General features: G+C 40.5%; 1 protein-coding gene across 3 annotated transcripts in view; it reads left to right on the top strand.

The window, feature by feature from the left end:
* SYT9 (synaptotagmin 9) overlaps positions 1-19723 on the top strand; it is an 82187-nt gene extending 62464 nt beyond the window's left edge. The window contains exons 4-9 of one of the 3 annotated variants that reach the window (XR_014509263.1): positions 9369-9489; positions 10374-10545; positions 12394-12523; positions 13107-13265; positions 15237-15406; positions 18413-19723. Coding sequence is in view for 1 of the 3 variants with exons in the window: in XM_083432819.1 (XP_083288945.1) it covers positions 9369-9489; positions 10374-10545; positions 12394-12523; positions 13107-13214 (531 nt within the window). In the remaining 2 variants the exon portion in view is untranslated. Of the gene's footprint in view, positions 1-9368; positions 9490-10373; positions 10546-12393; positions 12524-13106; positions 14507-15236 lie in introns of those variants that run through there. The other 2 variants (XR_014509264.1, XM_083432819.1) reach the window with 2 other exon arrangements.
* The last annotated feature ends 1187 nt before the right edge of the window (positions 19724-20910 follow it).

Raw genomic sequence — 20910 nt, 5'->3', positions numbered from 1 at the left:
CAGTTTATCCCAGAAAATCACCAGTCCTTAGATCACATCTAAAATTGGCATCTTTTTTGCATTTTTTCTTCCTTCAGCAGGGCGGCTGTGCTTTATTAACAGCTGCATAAAGGATAAAAACTCAGTAGGTGGAGGTTTTCCATTCTACATTTCCATTCTGACAAAAAAAAACATTGTCCTGTTTAATGTCTGTTTACCATAAAAGGCATAGAGAAGCTGCTAAGCGGAGAATATGTGTCTTAAGAATGAGTATTCTTTATCATAGGCACCTTAAATTTTTCTTTCTTTATTAAATTTGGATCCAGGAAATTTGCCATTACATACACTGAACTGTGTAACAGAAATGCTGTCTCATTCAGCCAATGGCCACATTTGAACATCAAACTGAGCCATCGTTTAGGGTGTTGTGAATGAATGTGGCCTCCCCTTGGGCTCACACCCACACCCACAACTTCCTTGTCTTCTTACACATCCAAGAGAAAAGGAGTTCAGAAGCTTTCACTTTCAGTTCACAATGTCATCACAACTGAGGACTATGGTTAAAATTTTGTTGTTGTTGTTGTTTAGTCTTTCAGTCGTGTCCGACTCTTCATGACCCCATGGACCAGAGCACGCCAGGCACTCCTGTCTTCATGGTTAAAATTAACCGTGGTTAATTTTAACAAGCCAGCTGCTGAAACCACAGTTTAAGTTGTGCTGTTGTTAATTAAGCAGGTGGAGACTTGGCATGTTCGTATCGTGCTAGGCCATTGTTTTAACATGATGCCTGAACACAGTCAGTACTTTTGGACCTACACAAACCTCTTTAATAGCAGTTGGATGATCTTTAACTACTCCCATCATTTTCATCATTACAAGAAATCTGATTTTGTTGTTGCACAAGAGGGTTTTGCACTTAGCAGACACATAGGCCATTGCAGTCGTTCATGAAATGAACCCTTTGAGAGTTTGAGCAAAGTTTTATATTAAATGTCATCAACTGTATTGCTAGGTGAATGTTTCTTTACACTGACTATTTCTAGATTACAGGTATAATCGCTTTCACTATTTTGATTCATTATATATTTAAGCACAGACATTTCCTTACAGAATTCAGAACCTGCAACGGCTAAGGCAGTGTCTACTTCATTTCCCACTAGACAAATATTTGATCAGAGTAGAGTCATAGTGACAATTAATTGATGGCCATTCCAAATTCATTATTAGGCAAATGAAGCTGTTCCTTTCGCACAATGATTTATTTATTTTTTGCTCATGCTCCCTATGCACCCTTGTGCCTTCTCCAAACCCACTCTGGAAGGTTGAGGGGAAAGGTCAAAACAGATGGGGGGGGGGGCAGTTAGAGGAGATGGAGGCAATGTAGCATTGCACTGCCAGAAATCCTGCATAACAGAACTTCTTTGTTGGGTACTTCCCAAAGTGTTTAGCTTTGCTTGCTAAATTAGATCACCCTCGAGGGCACTTATAAGAAAATCAAGGCAAACTACCTCATCCAAGTTGCCCTATTTTTCTCAATCCATTTCCCCCCCCCCTTTAAAATCCCCCCCCTTTAAAATCCATATCATTGTGCAGTGTGTCTTCATACTGGAGCTGGTACTCTCAATGGCATGACACTGTATTTTTCTGGTGCCTTATTTATTTTATTGCCATCCTTTTTTTGTAAAATGCTTTGAGGCTTTTTCTACAATTAAGGGCTATTTAAATTTCATTAAAATAAGTGATGAGGAACCAGGATGTAGAAGCTGGTATGTTTCAGTAGTAATAAGCTAAGAGTAGGCTTACGTTTCTGCGCTCTGCCTCTCATCTAGTTAACCTGGTTAGTCCAATAAAAGGCAACTCTTTTTTCTGTTCAGATTTCAATTTTCTACTACCTGTTAATGCTTCAGACTGTTGATTACATTTTAATATCATTCTGGTAGGCTTCTCAAATATATCCACAACCTTTAGCCTAGTAACCCAAACCATCCGCTGAGTATCATCGCTAATGTAATAGTCTCTTTAATTCTAAATGCTCTGTTTCAGAATACTGAAATGTTTTCTCTATAGGCCATTGAAGCCTATTACAGAAAAGTAAACGAAGTCCTGAATGAAATTGTGTGACTGTGATTAAGAGCGTGTTATTTTAAGGCGAGCGCAGCCGATAAAATGAATGTGACATTTTATTATGTGTATAGTGTCACGAAAGCTTTGTCGCGGAGTGCTTTGTATAGGCTTTTGTTTTAGCACTAATGCTTTTCCCCTTTCCCACACAGATTAAGTACCTGAAGTACAAGTAGGAAACCATTTTCTTATGGGCAGCCCCAGTGGAGGCTGGTCCATTTAGTGTGAATGGTGCAACCATTCCAAAAAGGGCTTTCAGGGAAACCAGCTGGCGCGTCTTCCCTCAACCCCTTATTTCCAAACAGAGCAGAGGTTGGCACTGCTTGCCAGCTTCCTTCTCCTGGGCCTCAGCATTGCCCTTGTAGAACCGAGTGGGGAGGAGGGGAGGGTGGGAACAAAACTAGAACTGGCTGTCTTTGCCTGTCAGTGGCTCTGGATCCACCTGGATCCCTACCAGTCACTAATGGGCACCAGCCAGCACTGCCATTTATTTTACATACGAGTAAATGGCCTCAAAATGACTGTCTTAGTTAAGGATGGTAGCCTACCAACATGGTGCCTGGTAGCATTCAACATTATGTTGCAGTCACATGTTCAGGGATCCCAGAGATTTGCAAAGCTGCAATGCAACATGTGATCACAACACCTTTAAAAACAATCACATTTCAATCTGTCTTGCATTCATCTAAATAGAGTAACCACTGGGGTATTTCTGAAGAGAGTTCTGCACTTACAAACACCTTATGAGCTCTTCAAAGCCGTTCCTTTACTAAATTTGGATTTTTTTTCTTTTTTTAAGTCATAAAAGCCTACCTTATGTAAGCCTAATAAAGCTTACAAAAGTTTCTTGTACAGCTTGGTAAGATCTCTCTTAGCACTTGCTTCTGCCACCTCTCTCGCCATCAGTACTGCCTAAGCTTTGAACTTTCAATATGATCTGATTAGAAGTAGACTCTCATAGACAGTGCAGGAAATGAGTAGGCTGGCTTCTTCACTGCAGCTGGTAACACAAGAGAGGCTCTTGCTAAGGAGAGGTGAATGACAGTCAAGAGCCAAACTTACTTCCAATGTTTCATTCAGGTATAGCAACATCACTATGTCAGCATAGCATCTCCTTCCCCTCCCTTTGCCAGTCCATTAGATGGGATTTAGTCAAGACAGACTGTTCTCCCCCCGCCCCCGTTTCCTCTCCCTGAGAATTATGAGATAATTTTGTTCCTGTGTCCATTCATTTTTTAATTAAGTTGTTAAGAGAAACAGGGTTTTGGGTGGCCATGTGTACTCATATATGAACTCATGCTACAGCAGAGAGGCCTGTGCACTTGTCCGTCTCCGTTTTCAGTGTGGATAATTGTGACGTGCTGAGCGGAAGAATCTTTAATTTATTAAGATTTCACAATTCATATGCCATCTAGGACACAGGGGAGACTTACATTTTCTCCCTGGTGCTGGTGATGAAAGTAGAAGGTGCTGCCAAAAGAGCTGCACCAGTGTAAGATTTCAACGACCAGATACTCTTGTTGTTTGTTTATAGCACCCAGTGAAGTCATCCTGCTCCCATAAGAACGTCCACTTAAACAGCAGAATTCCTGCAGCCCTGCAGGCTCACCAAATCTGTTCTGAGGATTGCCTCAGGTTTCCAGAGTGGATTTGCAGAGAGGCATGGGAGACATACCTCTTGAATTGTCTGCATATAAATCCGTAACTCATGTCATAATGGAGATGAGACCCAAAAGATGTGAATTCTTGGTCCTACACTCAAAGACCTTTGAGCATCGTCTTACAGTCAGGAGCAATGAAGGCAGAGGGAAGCAGATCCTCCGCACCCCTTCTTGCTTCCATGCTTCTTCCTATGCACTCTTTCGCGCATGCTAACACACAGAATACAGAGCCCCTCAGAGTGTGCTGCTGGTGACTCTCCCTTCTTTTTGCTCCTTCAGCTTCTGTATGGATTGGGAATTGGAATTAGGGCAGGGAAGTCTCTGTTATCCTCAGGGCACTTGCACCCCAAGGGCTTATTTTAGTTCAGCTATTCGTTGAAGGTTGGTTATACATAAAATCATGCTTAGGCTGGCTTGTGCCCAGCATGTACTGAAGCCTGACAATCTAATTGGAAATGAGAAGGTGCAAAATAATAAAGATTGCATCTTTATTAATTTTCCCCCACCACAGTAAATTGCCATGATCCCTTTGGTCCACTGTTTCCCAGCATTTTTTCCAAACAGCTCAGCATGTGGTTGAGGTACTTGTGCTACACAGTCGCTTTGGGCTATATGAAAAACACGCAGTGTGATTTATCAAATTTGCTGATGTTTGTCACATCATTCTTTTGTATTTCAGTTTTATTAAAGTTTGCCAGGAGCTGTAATAGATGCTAGCAGTGCAGGCCAAACAGTGGGTAATCCTCTAAGGATTCAATCCAAGCCTCTGTTTGATTTGTAAAGCTGGCTTTTGAGCATAGGTGCACCACATGCTCTCCAAACCGACAACATATTGCCTGTGGCAAAATTTGAATTGTACATCTGAAGCCGTACTGAGCCCCTGTGTTTATTACTGCCATGGTGTTTCAACGTCTTATATTTTTTGAGGCTCTGAGGCAGAGATTGAAACTGTGAGTTTGATTTCTCCTTTTAGCCCTTCTTTTATGCTTTTCTGGTCATGGGTTTTATTTTCATTTTAGATAGCTTCAGCGATGAAGTGAGTTTTGTCTGGAACACTGTGCATTAAGTTGTCCAGGTTGCCCTAAGTTGCGCTAACAGAGGCAGACACCGTGACATTGGAATTCAGGCACACCAAACTAGTCAAGTTCACACTTACTAAGCAAGTGTTTCCACAGGACACTCTAGCAGAAGAGCAGAAGAAGAACCTGCTGAATCAGACCAATGGTCCACCTATTCCACCATCCTGTTCTCACAATAGTCCTCTTGATTCCTGTGGGAAAGTGGACATAACTCAGCCCACCTGCCACTCCCAGTGACTGGTACTCAGGGGCATACTGCCTATTGCCAGGACTTTAAAATTATTAATTGGTCTAGAACTGCATAGGGGTGATAGCATACAAACAGCCAGCGACTCCTCAAACTTGTGGGTGAGTGAAATAGGAGACGCATCACCTGGACCACTAGCTGGTCCAGCTAGTGACAGACAAGTGTAGTATAGGGCATTTTATTATTTAGCAAGAAAACAAATAAATGATGAGCATCCTTCTCACCCAGAAAGAGTTTAAACACTTACAAGTAGAAGAAGACATTTGTCACCTCTGGAGGTGGGAATTCAACCTCACAGCAGGTAGCTGTGGGTTCTCCTCCTTGCTCTTGTCAACTTCTCTTGTCTTGTACAAATCATGACATTAAACTTCAATCTCTGATTGGTCAGGGACCTCTAAATGGGCATCGCCCCTTTCCTGGAGGGGTGTGTGTTAATAATTAATTCAATTTTTGCAACAACAAAAAACCCTGACTGTTCCTCGTTTTCTGTCCTGCCTTGTTGATTGATCTCTGATCTCCGGACATCTCTTGGTTTCCCCCTAAAAATAGGTACTTATTCTGAATAGTGTTCCCTGATGTGCCGACTTTTCTTGCCTTCCAATTTCAGTTCTGCATTCTGTGTTCCCATCCTGTTATCCTTAACATCTGCACCCCAAACGTACTAGATGATGATGATTGATTAAATTCATTAGTCACCTTTTTTTGCCACAGCAGTGCAAAGCGACTTAACAATATTTTAAGCAAAAAAAAACCAGCATTAAAACCAGCATTATATTTTCCCCTCTTGAAATCCTTTTCCTATGTATAAGATACTGTCAGCATATGTTTATATACTGAAACGTGTTTTCACTGAAAAGGTAAATCTAAAACTCCCAACACACTGTCAGTGGAGGTAGAGCAGAGCCATCACAGCTAGTAGCTGTTGAGAGCCAGGTGCTCCATAAATTTGTATAATCCTCTTAAAGCCAGCCATGTTGGTGGCCCTCGTTGCCTGCTGAGGGAGCAAGTTCCATAGTTGCTGCCTGGAGAAGAAGCTCTTTATCTGTCCTGACTCTTCTGACATTCAGCTTCATTGGATGTTCCTGAGTTCTAGTGTTATGAGAGCGGGGGGGAAGAAAACTTTAATTTATCCACTTTAAGCACACCATACATAATTTTATACCCCTCTATCTTATCTCCTCTTATTCACCTTCTTTCCCAAACTGAAAATCCTCGAATATTGTAACCTTCTCTCCTTGGGGAGTTGTTCAAGCCCTTGGTTGCTCTTTTCTGAACCTTTTCCAACTCTACCATATCCTCTTTGAGGCAAGGCAACTGTACACTGTATTCCAAATGCAGAATTATAATATTGTCAGTTTTATTTTCAGTTCCTTTCCTAATTACAGCTATTGCACACTGGGTTGGCATTTTCATCAAGCTATCTGCTATTACCTTGAAGGTCTCATTCCTCGTCACTTACCGCCAGATCAGAGCCCCATGTGAAATTAAGATACAGTGATACCTCGGGTTAAGTACTTAATTCGTTCTGGAGGTCCGTTCTTAACCTGAAACTGTTCTTAGCCTGAAGCACCACTTTAGCTAATGGGGCCTCCCGCTGCCACCGCGCCGCCGGAGCACGATTTCTCATCCTGAAGCAAAGTTCTTAACCCGAGGTGCTATTTCTGGATTAGCGGAGCCTGTAACCTGAAGCATATGTAACCCGAGGTACCACTGTATTTTTTTACCCCAACGTACATCACTCTACCCTGTTTACATTGAACTGCACTTGCCATTTTACCACCAATTCATTCAGTTTTGGGGGGCTCCTTCTGGAGTTATTCAAACTCTCTTTTTGTTTTAATGACACTGAACAATTTTGTATCATCAGCAAACGGGGCCACTTCACTGCACACCCCTAAACCTATATCATTTATGAACTAATTAAAAACACAGGTCCCAGTACCAATTTCTTGGGGAACTCCATGTTTGCATTTCTCTCCATCTGGAAAAATGATCACTTATTTCTCTCTGCTTACTGCTGCTTAACCCATTTCTGATCCACAAGACGAGCTTTCCTCTTATTCCATGACTGCTAAGCTTACTCAGGAGTCTTTAGTGAGGTACTTTGCTGAAAGCTGTTTGAAAGTCAAAGTATGTCATTTGGCTCAACTCAAGCTATATGCGTGTTGACACTGTCAAACACCTAATAGATTTGTGAAACAAGATTTGACCTTGCAGAAGCCATGCTGACTCTACTTCAGCAAGTCTTGTTCTTCTAATGCTTGTTTATTTTTTATCTTTAACAATACCGTCCTAAAGGTAAAGGTAAAGGGACCCCTGACCATTAGGTCCAGTCGTGACCGACTTTAGGGTTGCATGCTCACACTCATCTCACTCTATAGGCCGAGGGAGCCAGCGTTTGTCCGCAGACAGCTTCTGGGTCATGTGGCCAGCATGACTAAGCCGCTTCTGGTGAACCAGAGCAGCACATGGAAATGCCGTTTACCTTCCCGCTGGAGTGGTACCTATTTATCTACTTGCACTTTGATGTGCTTTTGAACTGCTAGGTTGGCAGGAGCAGGGACCGAACAATGGGAGCTCACCCCATCGCAGGGATTCGAACTGCCAACCTTCTGATCGGCAAGTCCTAGGCTCTGTGGTTTAACCCACAGCGCCACCCACGTCCCTAATACCATCCTAATACCATCCTATGTCAATACTAAACCTTGATCACCAGAGGGTCACCATTATCCTCATTGTAACAGCCATTTCTGATGGAGTAGTTTACACTGATTAGTGAGTCTGATCTTATCATAGCATATGTAATTCTAAAAGGATTGTGTTCTTACCTTGCTTTCGTTATAGAAATAATGCAAAATAAATGCAACTGCTGTTAATGAAAATAGAAGCTTTGGAGACAAATTACATGAAATCCTAAATAAAGATTTAAGTATTGAAATTGAAGAGGCAGGCCTTTCAAATTTTCCACTCTAGTTAATATGATTTCTTCAGGTAAATTAGCTTGAAGCGTTAAGAACATCCCTGTTTTACTACAAATCATTATTTCAATTTGATGCAAAATGTCATGGAGATTTCTAGTTTCAAGATCACATATTAATATGACTCAGTAGAAATGTACACAGTAAGCTTTGTGCTTTCTGGTGTTTTCAAATTCAATTATAATCAAACAGCCCTAAAAAGAGACTTCTTTCCTAGTGTAGATTTTTATTACCAAATGGGAAAGATTCTTATGATTCAAAGAATACAAACGTGAAATTTTACTTGAAATAAAATGTTTCCTAGTGTTAGTAGGGCAGCCTTTCCTCTCGGTTTGCATATCTGCTTGGCTGGAGTGGTTGGTAATTGGGGCACAGATAATAATGACTTGCTTCTAGCAGGCAGCTATGCTAACAGGAAGTGAGGGATGAAATGTGAGAAACCTGAGGAACTTCCTGCAAGGCCTCAGGAACTCTTGAAATGGTTCAGAGCAACCTTCTCCAACCTTATTCCCTCGCTTGGTGAATCATTCTCATTGTGCAATTATTTGGCTGTACCTCACAAAATATTGCCTCTGAAGGTGAAGATTTCGTTTAACAGTACTTCATACCATCCTTTCTACTCCTTCCCGGGTGGCTCCTTCTGTAGCCAAAAGCACAAGCCATACACAAGAGCAAGGTACAGGAGTGCAGAAAAACTTGAGAAAACAAATTAGGAAGGTAAACACACAGAAAGCCCAGCTAGGACATAGCATGCTCACTGGTCATGGAATGTTGCCTGGCTTCGAGGAAAAAACAATGTGCATATCACATCTGTTAAAAAAGAATGGCTGGAATGTATTACGGCAGTAACACAAACATTTGAATGTATGACGGCATCAGAAAAGTGACGTACAGAAGTAGTTCGCTGCTGACTGCTAAATTCTGATATCCTGCCATGGTACTCTTTGAGGTACAAGGGCAGGCAGTGCCAGGGTGGATCTACACAGAGGGGGAAACCCCTGCTATAAATAAGTCAGAAGTTAATTCGTTATAACAGAAGAAAAAAAGTTATGTGAAAATTGCATAGAAATTTTATTTTGCTCTCTGGCGCTTTCTGGTGTTGCATGTTTATAATACATCCAAAGCTTTTTCCTTTTTCTTTTTTTACTACTGTAGCTGAGTTCCCAGAGTCAAAAGTAGGCACAAACATTGTCCTTGCTTTCGATCCATATTATATCATGGCAGACAAATTTATTTTGGATATTTTAACTGGTGAAGAGAGACATTTTCAATACTGTTCCAAATGTATTTTATTGTCTTACAGGACAAAGTGGATCTTGGCGAGTTGATGTTTTCACTTTGCTATCTTCCAACTGCTGGTAGACTAACTATTACTATAATAAAAGCTAGAAATTTGAAGGCCATGGACATAACAGGAGCATCAGGTAGGAATGTTTTTTCATTCCAATTTTAATGTACTATTTAGAAAGTAATCATACAAGTTTAGCATATGCCCACCCTAGCATGTTAGAGGGGGAAAGTACACTTGGTCCTGAACCATTTCATCAGTATTTTTCTGTACTGAGGTAGTGGAATATCCTAGAGGCACATTCCTTGCAAAAATTTGCAAGGGGTCTGCAGTGATCCTCTTTTAAAACATTGTCAGCAGTACTTTGTTACACAATTAATCAAAAGTATAGCCAGGCATCAGGGATAAAATAACTCTGCAGAGTAGAAATACATCCCAAACCAACCTGAAATTGCAGGTAAGACACGCTCTCCACCCATTACCAAACTACATGGCTGTTTTAACTGGGGTAGAAAAACCACCCCAGTTTATTTCCAATGCTTCTTGCAAGCAGTTGAGTTGGAGGGGCCACACACTGTCATCATATGTACTGAAGAAGGGGGAAACTGTGATTCTGCCATCCACTTTGCACCATGATACGGTGGTCAACAGAGGGCAGAAAAACTAGACGTCATCCTGCAGTACAGTGCCACTACAGGTTTTGATCATCTCATTTTGGGTTGTAGGTGTGGCATATTTTATTGCATATTTCTAGTCCTTTAACAAATTCTGTATTTCAAATCAACCCTAGTTTTTAAATGGAGATCCTATTGGGGTATAAATCTTCCCCCATGAATGATTAGTGTCATCTAAGACACAATGGAGAGCGAGGTTATTAACTGTAGAACATTACTTTTATTTAAAATACAGAAGACAAGATTATAAGGAAAAGGTATCAGAGAAGCATATTTGGTGCGTTATTGCTTAAAACTTGTGATTATTTTGAAATAAACCAGTATGTTTGTTGTGTCCTTCACACAGATCCCTACGTGAAGGTTTCACTAATGTGTGAAGGGAGACGATTGAAGAAGAGGAAGACTTCCACTAAGAGGAACACCCTTAATCCTGTTTATAATGAAGCCATAGTCTTTGATGTCCCTCCAGAAAACATTGACCAAATTAACTTGTTTATAGCCGTTATGGATTATGACCGGTGAGATATCTGGACATCTCTTCAGACTAGTGACCTAATTGAATCAAATGACAGTAGTTGGTTTTGTCTTCTCACTGAGACCTCTTTAAACTGCCAGAGAGGAGAAACAAGATCTCCCTTTGACAAAAGAGCTGGGGATGAATGAATGGCAGCAGGGAAATGGATTTGGGTGGACTTAGAATGAGTGATGGACAGAGAGTGTAGGCAGTGCCGGATTTACGTATAAGCTAAACAAGCTATAGCTTAGTGCCCCACTTTCTTGGGGCCCCCCAAAAAAAATTAAAGGAAAAAAACACCTGGATGCACATTTCCAAAATATAATATACTTCTTCTTAATTGTATTTCAGTTCAACAATTACTTTGATAAAATACATATTTTGTTATGTGCAAATGGCTTTAGATACCTTTTAGGGCCATAAATTAGCATATAGCATATATTCAACACAAAAAACATCAACAATTTGTTGTTGACAAAGGACAGCTGGACATATAAAGGGCCCCATTACCTTCGGTAGCTTAGGGCCTCATCAAACCTAAATCCGGCCCTGAGTGTAGGTTGGGAAAAGACCGTGTGGCTGTGAAAGTTAGATTGAACAAAGAAGATGTGGGATGAGGGAGATATTAAATTATATATTTAAAAGAATTAGGATAGTTTAAGATAGCCATGCTAAGTCGGGAAACTGGAACTGTTCAGATTCTGTATATAAAGACTGCTTGTTCTGCATGTTATGTTCCTTAAATCACATCTGGGTGGATTCCCAGATAAATATGTTTCATCCCATGCATTTGGTGTATGTGTAACTTGAGGTAATATAAGCCAGTAGGTGATGGCAGCAGGTATTTTGAGAGAGATCTGGACTCAGTAGAGCAGCTGTGGAACTGACTTTAGTGACCATTTGGAGGTAGACCCTTGTGAGGGACTGCCGGGAGTGTCACACTCCCCAACTCCTCCTTTACTGGAGTGCTTAAAAATATTGGAATTACGGACCAGTTAAAATAGGTGATAGCCTAAGAACTTGTACACATCATAGGCTGTACTCTGGCTCTGCTCATTGGTGAGATTTCCAAGGCTTTGTGAACTGGAATATCAGTTAACATTGGGCAAGTCATCTTTCTCCTTGTTTGCCTCAGTTTGTGTGTGCTTTTTGCCTCATGTGATGGGGAACCTTCCTGGTAGGCTGGAGGTATGATATCTTTAATGGCACCTCCAGGCTAGGGATACCGAGAACTCAGTATAGATCTAGGTGCAGTAGCAAGGGAGAGGTGTAGGCTAGCACACACATAATATTCCTTTCTGGCTTCACCCAACAGAAGCTGCTTTGGTGGGTCCACACTGCCAACATGCTCCCTAGAATTAGTGAAAATGTTGCGAGTATGAACAGTAAATGGGACTTTTAAAATGTCATTATACCTTTACATGGGTCTCCGCCTGCTCTAATTTATATACGGTACAAGAAGTAAACTTCCATTCCCTGAAGACCAAAATACACATGCCGCTAAATATGCCTCTCACGTGAAGGTTTTTTTAAAACAACAACAACAACAACTGTAAATTGCATCAGCTAAGGAAGGTTGATAATTAATGGGATCAGAACAAACAGGGGTGTAGGTGTGTTTATTTAACCCTTTCCTCCCCTGCTATGGAGTGAGGAATTTTCTGTGCAAATTTCCTCTTCATGCTTGCTCAGATCCCATTAGCATTAAGTGCAAAAAGATACATTTAAAGTCATGTCAACTTTAGTCCTTCGATGTGTTTCCAAATGCTCACCCTTGCTCGGAGAGGGTTTGAATTACACGGTTCCTGGATGTGAAATTTTAAGAAATAAATATTATTGAACCTTTTCACAGTGTAGGTCACAATGAGGTCATTGGAGTCTGTCAAGTAGGCAACGATGCGGAAAGCCTTGGGCGAGACCACTGGAACGAAATGCTCTCCTACCCTCGGAAGCCCATCGCTCACTGGCATTTGCTTGCAGAGGTAAGACTCCTTCGCCTGACACACTGCCTTTTCTATTATGCTAGAAGCTCTTAAAATGACCCTAGTGCTGGAGAAAACACCTTTCCCCTCCTCTTCAAACAAGAATCCATATGCTTAGACTAAATCCTTTTAAGACACATCGGAATCCGGAAGCTTAAAGCAAGACTGATGTAGAGATCAAGCGAAATCTGATCCTGAGAGATTTTATTTTTAGTGCAATGTGAAAATACTTCCAACTTAAAGGTAAATCCATATATCATGCATATGTGGATTTTTATAATAACTAAAACTTTGGGTACATACACTAGTACATCCTTGTGTACTGGATTACGTCTGTCTTTTACAGATGGTGGTGTCCACTGGATTACACATATGAAGAAACCACTAACAGGGTTTATGGTTATGTTTATATACAAGGCAGAAATAATGATTTATTATCTGGTAATAATGTAAGTCCACAGCAGTGTCCAGAGGGATCTCAAATTATGTTGGAATTAAAAATGTCCTCAGAGTTCAGGGCATGCAGTCGAAAGCTCTCCTCAAGTTACAATTAGATTCCTGTGTTTCTTTTGTCTTCATTTAGGGCCCTATTCCACAGAAATGTTATGCGGGCCTTCTGCGCATGGATGGCTGCCGAAGAGGCTTCCTCACTCTTTTAACCTATTCAGCAGAAATTTGGCATTCCTGTTGAACCCTTTCTTAGCCATTTTCTCAGGGGCCATTCCGCAGAGTGTCCAAAGGGGTAAAGACATCCCTTCAATTCCATTATTTAACCCTCACCCGCTTTCCCAACCCCAGAATACATTAATCCCAAACCACGAGATGCAAAACTTCTGTTTGTTAGATGGAAATGTACTTTTGTTTCTGAAGCTTTCTGTAGTTTTGATTCTAACATAGATACCCATGTCTATCTGTAACACCCATATTGTCATCTATACTCCTTAAATGAATTGCATTGTTAGTCGTGTTGTTTCAACCCACATAATGCATTTTTTGAGATGCATGGAAAATAAAACATTTTATTATGATAAGTATTGTCATAGGTGGAAAAAAATGGAATTCCTTTGTTTTACATACCTAACCCCACTTTATATACCTAACCCCATTAGGTGAGTGGTCAAACTATTAGTAGACAGTTTTTGTTTTCATAATGTATGGATTACAATACAATAGTGATACGGAAGTTCCAGTAAGTTGTGTGTCATATCCCTTTTAACCATCAGTGGCAACTGCCCCCACAAAACCGAGAGAGCAGTACTGTGCCTTTGTGACTGACTGCACCATAGATTTAAAAAATAACACAGGGGCTTACTGCACTACCCAAAACCGAAAGAGAACGTGTCTCAAGGTTCTGAAGAAATATATAATTGTGTGTTTGTGTGTCTTATTAATTTTAAAATGTAGTTGTACAGTAGGAAAAAATAAGGGGGGAATCATTAAAGTACAATTGAACAAAGACAGATCTCATATCATTTTTTCTGTAGAACAAGATAGATAGATGAGGTATAAGACCAGGATGCAGAATTCAGAAGAAAAACAGGAACCTTCACAGACTCTTTCCAAAAATCAGGATCATGTGGAGCAGAGGGCTGGAACCCTTTGGAGGTGGAATTACTAAAAGTCAGAAATGGAAACCACACATTTGCAAACACGTCCGGTGTAGCTTGGCCTTTGGGCACATTTCAGAACAGCCCAACGTGTTTTGACCAATGACTGTTTAAAGGTCTTCTTCAAGGGCTACAAAAAATGGAGTGCATATTGAAGCTAGAGACTTTGGTGTCACGTGGGCTTAAAGAAGTATTGGATTTCCTTCCATACTTGGAGACATGCCCCTGGGGTTGTTGGGGTTTTTTTTGCACTGTCATGTTTAGAAATGAAAGTCCTTGATATTTTTATCACAAATTAACAACACCTGTGTGTGATTCATTAGAAAATACACCATTTGCTGCCTTCAGACAACAATTCCAGTTGCCAGTTAATGTGGGCAGAGATATGGGCAGGCCATTTGTCAATTTAAGTATACATAGGCTCATACGCAATTTGTATATGTTCTTACAGCCCCTGAAGAAGTCGTCACTTGTTGTGCGGAACCTATGGCCCTCCAGGTGTTACTGAACCAGAACTCCCATCAGCCCCGGCAAGCACGGGCAATGGCTAGGCATGATGGGGGTTGTAGTTCAACAGCATCTGGAAGGCCAAAGGTTCTCCATACCTTTGTAGGCCGAAAACACTTTGGGCTGTTGTGAAAATAAAATCCATACATTTCTTCAACGTCTTGAGAAACACTCTCTTTTGGTTTTGGGTTCATTTTGGATTATCTGCACTTTTTGCATTTCTTTTTCACTACAGTACAACAAAACTACAAGCTACTCCCACCCATAGCATTTTGAGAATTTGGGTCTTGTGGAATGAGTCATGCACTGAGTAGTTTTGACAATTGGAAACCACCCAAGTACAATTAAAGAAACAAAGAGTTAGATTAAAAAGAATAGATAACAATATTAGGCCTATTCTAGAGATTTAAAAACATTTGGTGAGAAAGCCTGTGGACTTTACTCTTCTCCAGGCACGCGTTCAAATTGAAAGCAAATAAAGTAGGTTTGTGGTACGGCCAGACTTGTTGATTTTATGACATGGTAGTCTTTTAGCAAGTTTTGCTATTTAGATTACAATTTGTTTGGCCTAATTCAAATTTGTTATATTTGCTTTGCAGCTCTGATCCTAAATGGTTTGAAAAATCTGAGCCCCCGGTCATCTCCCTTTGGAGAAGGCCGAATAAACTGTAGTCCACTTAGCAAATCTTGGAGAGAGACTTTCAACACAGCAGCAACACCTCATCTGGAGAAAAACAAACAAACAAACCACTAAAGCACTTTTTACATGGTATGCGGAGATTGTTATAAACCAAAATGTGAAATGACTATCACACCCTTAAGGGAAAATACGTAGACCAATACATCTTTGTTACCTTTCTTGAGGGTGAGGAGTTGGGTATTTTTGTCAATCTGAAAAGCCAGTGCATAGAATGTTTGATATTAATAATGGGCATCACTAAGTAAAAAAGAAAAATCAAAAATACAATTGTAAGCCACAGTCATTCTACTATCGGGAGCACTGTCTAGTAATTAAAAAACTTAGATGAAACATTTATATTCTGTTTGTGAATCCATATTAAGTTGTCGAATAACTGTTCCAAGTTTGTAGAATAAATCATTTCCATGAATATCACTTAATCTTGTCCTGCTAACCATATATACTTCAAGTTGGCATCTGCAATGTATTATTATTTAAATCTTGCATAGTAATATAATAGAATTCGGATTTTTGGGTTGGGTTCAATTCGGCCTTCCTTTTCAGATTGGACCAAAACAGTCCTGGGATGTTGGGGATCTGGGGATCTGTATGTTTCTTGCTTTCTGGCATGGGTACAACTGTGCATGCTCGCAAAAGCATCCAAGTATGAAACCTGAATTACTCCAAGCCTTTCCTATCACCTACTGTTGCCTTGTTTTCTTTGGTAAAAATGCCAACAGCAGAAGAGTTTGTAGCTCTTTCCTAGCCCACTACCTTCCTGGTGGTATCATGAGGATTTCCACACAGCACACGTGAAGCCGCATACTCCAAATTAGTACATTTTAATGAAGCCCCTTCTAAAACAGGAATAGTTAAGAACAATAAAAGCAGTAAGATTAGCAAATTAATTTTACTCCCATCATTTCCCCTAGATATATATTTTTTCCTGATAAGAGAAGAAAATAATGGCAATTATAGAAAATTCATAGTTTCCAATATGATACTGGACAAGGTTCAAAGTTCTTGCATGCACAGAATGAGGACTGATCACAGAATGGGGCTTTCCCCCTTCTCCTCACCCCCATGGACCTCCTAAATTTGCTCTGGAGGATTGAGGAACCTCCAGAACAATATTAGGGCACAGGGGAGGAGATGGGGGGCAGTCCCACTGTGTGAGCTGGCCTCATTCCCCACATGTCTACCCCACTTAGCACCACCTTGAATTCCACCCATTGGATGGAATTAGATATCTATGCAATTGGTTCCTTTTACAGCAGGCCATATGAAATACAGAAACTGTAGCGGATTATGCTGAAATGCATTGCAATTTAAAGCAAACTAAAGGAGCATTTTTTGTTATGCCATATTCAGGCGCAGTATCTAGGATCATAAGTCACAGATACATTTTTTAAAAGATGAATTCATGCATCATGTAGCCCCCTCATAGCCCTCGAGTACAGAACAGACTATATCCATCCTGTGACAGTTTCACATATATGGAATGGGTCTGTATATCATTTACGTATCGGTGTTTGCTTTTTTTTTAAGGGAACCCTAATAAATATACATGTGCTTACAAGGTAGTCTGATGGCTTCTTTCTTTCTTTTTTAACATTTTACAGCTCCTGAGAGCAGGAAGCAAGTCCCTCGTGGCCACATAGGTAAAAATGTTTACACAGAAAAAGATAGCTGGGGGCAGCCAACTTTTTCTATGTACAACTCCCCAGGAAGGGACTGCATGGTATGGTGTACAGTCACTTCTTGGGAGCATTTTTTAAAGACTTTTTAACCTGCACAGCCACAGTGGACTTAATAGCTGATCAAAGCAGCTGTAAAAGGTTTAAAAAGAAAGAAGGCAGCCCTCAGACCATCTCGTAAGAACTGTTGCCATATCCAGGTGTGTATCAGTTTGTAGATTATGGGGACAATTACATATATCTACATTCTAATCGACACAAGGGCTGGGGTGGGGGGTGGAATGGTTAGGTTTGCTTAATCCATAGCGAATAAAGTTCCTCTCACCTTCCTGCTCCACCATTTTTGATGAACATCTCATTTTGGGAATTTTCTGGCTCCCTCTGCTGCTACATGTCAAATTCCCAGGTGAAAATACAGAACGCTTCTCCCCGTTGGGATTACTTGAGAGGTTTATTCATTGTTCTTTGCAGAAGTATTAACTGAATGTGAGGACTATAGTCACAGAATTAAGCTGCACGGAGTGTCCCATAATAATTAGCATTGGTAAATATTACTTGAGCTTGTCCTCACACCTGAGATCTCAGCCTACTTCCATGTTAATTTTAACGTTGACATAAACCATGGAAGGGTTTGGGACCCAAGACAGGAGTTCAGCCTTCAAATCCTTTTTTTCCATTTGCAGTGAGCATGCATAAAAGTCCTTAAAAGAGGGATGAATCATGCCATCATTGAAAGCACTGGAGATTATAGCAGCACTTCTGAAATATTAGAGGGAAGGGAGAGACGGCAAGCCTACCTAAACTGCAGGAAACCAGGCTAAAGGAATCAGTGGGATACTTATTTTGGAGCTATCTTTTTCTCAGTGCTCAGTATTCAGGAACACTTAGAAGTACAGCCTTTTTAATATATATATATTATGGCTAATGAATGGGGAAGGGAGAAAAGTTAAAAGTAGGCATAACTTAAATTGGACCAAAGCAGCCAGAAACGTCCTGAGTTATCACAGTGTTCTTTCGTTCTGTCAAGAGCAATGTACTATAAAATGACTGTACCTCAGAGTAAAATTGGAAAAATAATGGCAGTGGTATTCATAAGGAAAGAATTCTGCCATACAGTCCATTTTTTAAAAAAAGAATAGCTGCTTCTGTGAAAAACCACAACAGAATAATACTACATTCAAAAAAAAAGGGAAAGGGAGAGCATTAACGTCTACTCTACTTTTGTTCCCCCCGTCATTAATAGTTGCTTCCTTCTTCATAATTGTGTTTTATAGTGCACACACACAAAAAACAGTTGAAAGAAATAAGATGTGCCAAACTGAGGTGTGATATTAATGGAACTATGCATTCCGTGTGGTATATCTTCAAGCATTGCATTAAAAGGTTGTTTCTAATACAGTGGGTTGGGCAAGGAACTGCAGCTGGAAGCAAGCCTGGGTCCTGCAATTCTCTCAAAGGGCCTCCATCTCCGTGAAGGGAAATGAACTGTGTACATCTAAAGGACTGTGATGGGGCCGCACTCAAGAAGGATGGGCAACACGGATGCACACCTCCGCTGCTAAATAAGCTAACAAAAACGACGCAGACAAGGCACGTATAGAAGATGGACTGTAAGCATCCGGGCTCTTTTTTTACTCTGTTTGTTTTCCATTTCCTCACTGTTTCTGTTTTCCTTTGGCCGCTGCAGAGTGAATACAGGTGGCTAACGAATGGAAACACGCCACGGTGTGCTTGTAGCTGCTTGGAAAGCTGGCTGGCTTTCTCATCTTGCCAGATCAGGAGGCCTGTACCACCACGCCTGATCTGAGGAGGAGGGAGTGGTAGAAACCATTGCAACGACAGCGCTCCTCAGGCATTCTGCATAGTCGTGATGCACACACTTTGCTACATCACTTTCCACATGATGATTTAAACAAGCGGGGAACCTCCATGGATAGAAGTAACTACCTGGCTCATAAATACACCATCCAATCCACCTTTGTGTGAACCACTAAAGAGGGCTGATGTGGGAGGGTGAAACACAGCTAGCTTACTAAGTGGTTACAAGCACACCAGGATGCAAATCAGTGATGGGGAGCCCTCAGACTTCCAGATGATGTTGGGTGCCCAACTTCCATCATGCTCAAGGATTGTGGGAGTTGTAGTCCAGCAAAATCTGGAGGGCCTCGGGTTCTCCACCCCTGGTGCCCAGGCACGTGACTTGGTAAACAGTAATCTGTATTCACCCATACTTATCTCTCAAATTTGCAATGTTTTGTTTGGTTGCATGCTGGACAGCCCTCCTCATTTTTATTTTTATTTTCTTATTTTAGGCTCATCACGAAACTATGTAAAGAGATCTGTTGTATTTAAATATGACTTTGCTTTGATGACACACAGACATTGTACTATACTTTTAATATTTGTTGTTCAATGAGTAGTCCTGGTACATCTATGTTCAGTGTCTAATTTGGAGCGTAAACCCACATCCTTGTCAAGGCTTTGTTAGTTTGGTGGACTTTTTTTCTCTTCGTTCAGTAGAGGTAATGCATGATTGATTTGCAGTAACAGTTTGAGGGGCGAAATAAATTTAACATTTCTTAATTTTATAAAAAAGTATAACATTCTTATAAACACAAGTAAAATGTACTGTGGTTTCATTTATATAGATCTAGTCTGTACGAATTATTTTGTTCTTAATAAAATGACGTAAGAAATTGTGCTATTGTAATTTATGCCTATTTTGTATTTATATATTAAAGTTGAAGTGAATGTTTAAACAGCCCACATTCGGTGCTTTAAAAGTGTTTTAATTCCATGTTCCCTGATAGCAACCTGTGGAGTAATTTTCTCCGAATCAAAGCCATAAATTAAGGCTGGAAGCAAAATAAGCAAGTACCATATGCAACAAGGAGAGGACAATGCAACAGATACATTATTTGGGTTCCCTGTTGGAATGGAAATCTGCAGGATAAAACACAGTTTCTGCAGAGTTAAGTATTATTTCCTTAAGCACCACTGAGCAATTTAAGGGCAGTGTTGCAATTTGGTTCACCCACCCACCATGTTTCACATTTTAATTTTTCAAATTGACAAGAGTATAATTTTCTTGTTTAAATGAGTAAGACTGACTTTCTATCTGCCAATGTTTGACATGTCATTCAGGGAAATTGTTAGGTGTGCTTAGGTAGAGTGTGGTCATGCATGGAAAAGAGGATTTGGGAATAACTCAGACCCGTTCTGAGCAAACTCAGACATGTTTCTTTTACTCACCGAGAGACACTGCATTAAACTCAGGGTGACTAATGCTGAGAACCTATGCACACGTACTTGGGAGTAAATCCCACTAAACATGGTGCTGCTAACTTCCAGGTAAACATACATTATATTAAAAAGTAAAGCAATATACCAGTTGCAGGGAATCAAGCGGATAAAGTTACTGCTCTCATGTCATCCTTGTGGATTTCCTGTAGGCATCTGGGGTTAGGCACGGTGAGAAAAGAATGACTAGATGGACCTTTGACCAGATCCAGCAAAGCTGTTTGTATGTCTTTCTATCATAGGACATATTTTATAGACATGGGATGACTTGTACAAGGTTCCTGTCATGAATAAACATGAATGCATCATATGAATAGTTCACCCGTTCTGTAAGCTCCTTTCCCTACTGCGTTCCAATACTGCCATGGAAAAGCATGTCCTTTTAAGGCCCACTCTTGTGGTCCACCCTGAGCATTTATAAATATAGCTTCTGGCTTGACAAATAAACACACACACAAAAATCTATAACCCATTTGATGGTGAGGTAAAACATAAGCCTACACTTGTTTTTCCTGTCTAATTATAAACAGATGAAGTCACTTCCCGCTAGCTCCATCTCCCCCTAAAGTCATTTGTCAATGCCTGGTTTCCTTCTAT

The sequence above is a fragment of the Podarcis tiliguerta genome (genome assembly GCF_965153285.1).
Source record: "Podarcis tiliguerta genome assembly, chromosome: 1".
Classification (NCBI taxonomy): Eukaryota; Metazoa; Chordata; class Lepidosauria; order Squamata; family Lacertidae; genus Podarcis; species Podarcis tiliguerta.
The sequence above is the reverse complement of the archived record's forward strand: the minus strand, read 5'-3'. Positions and strand labels throughout refer to the sequence as shown.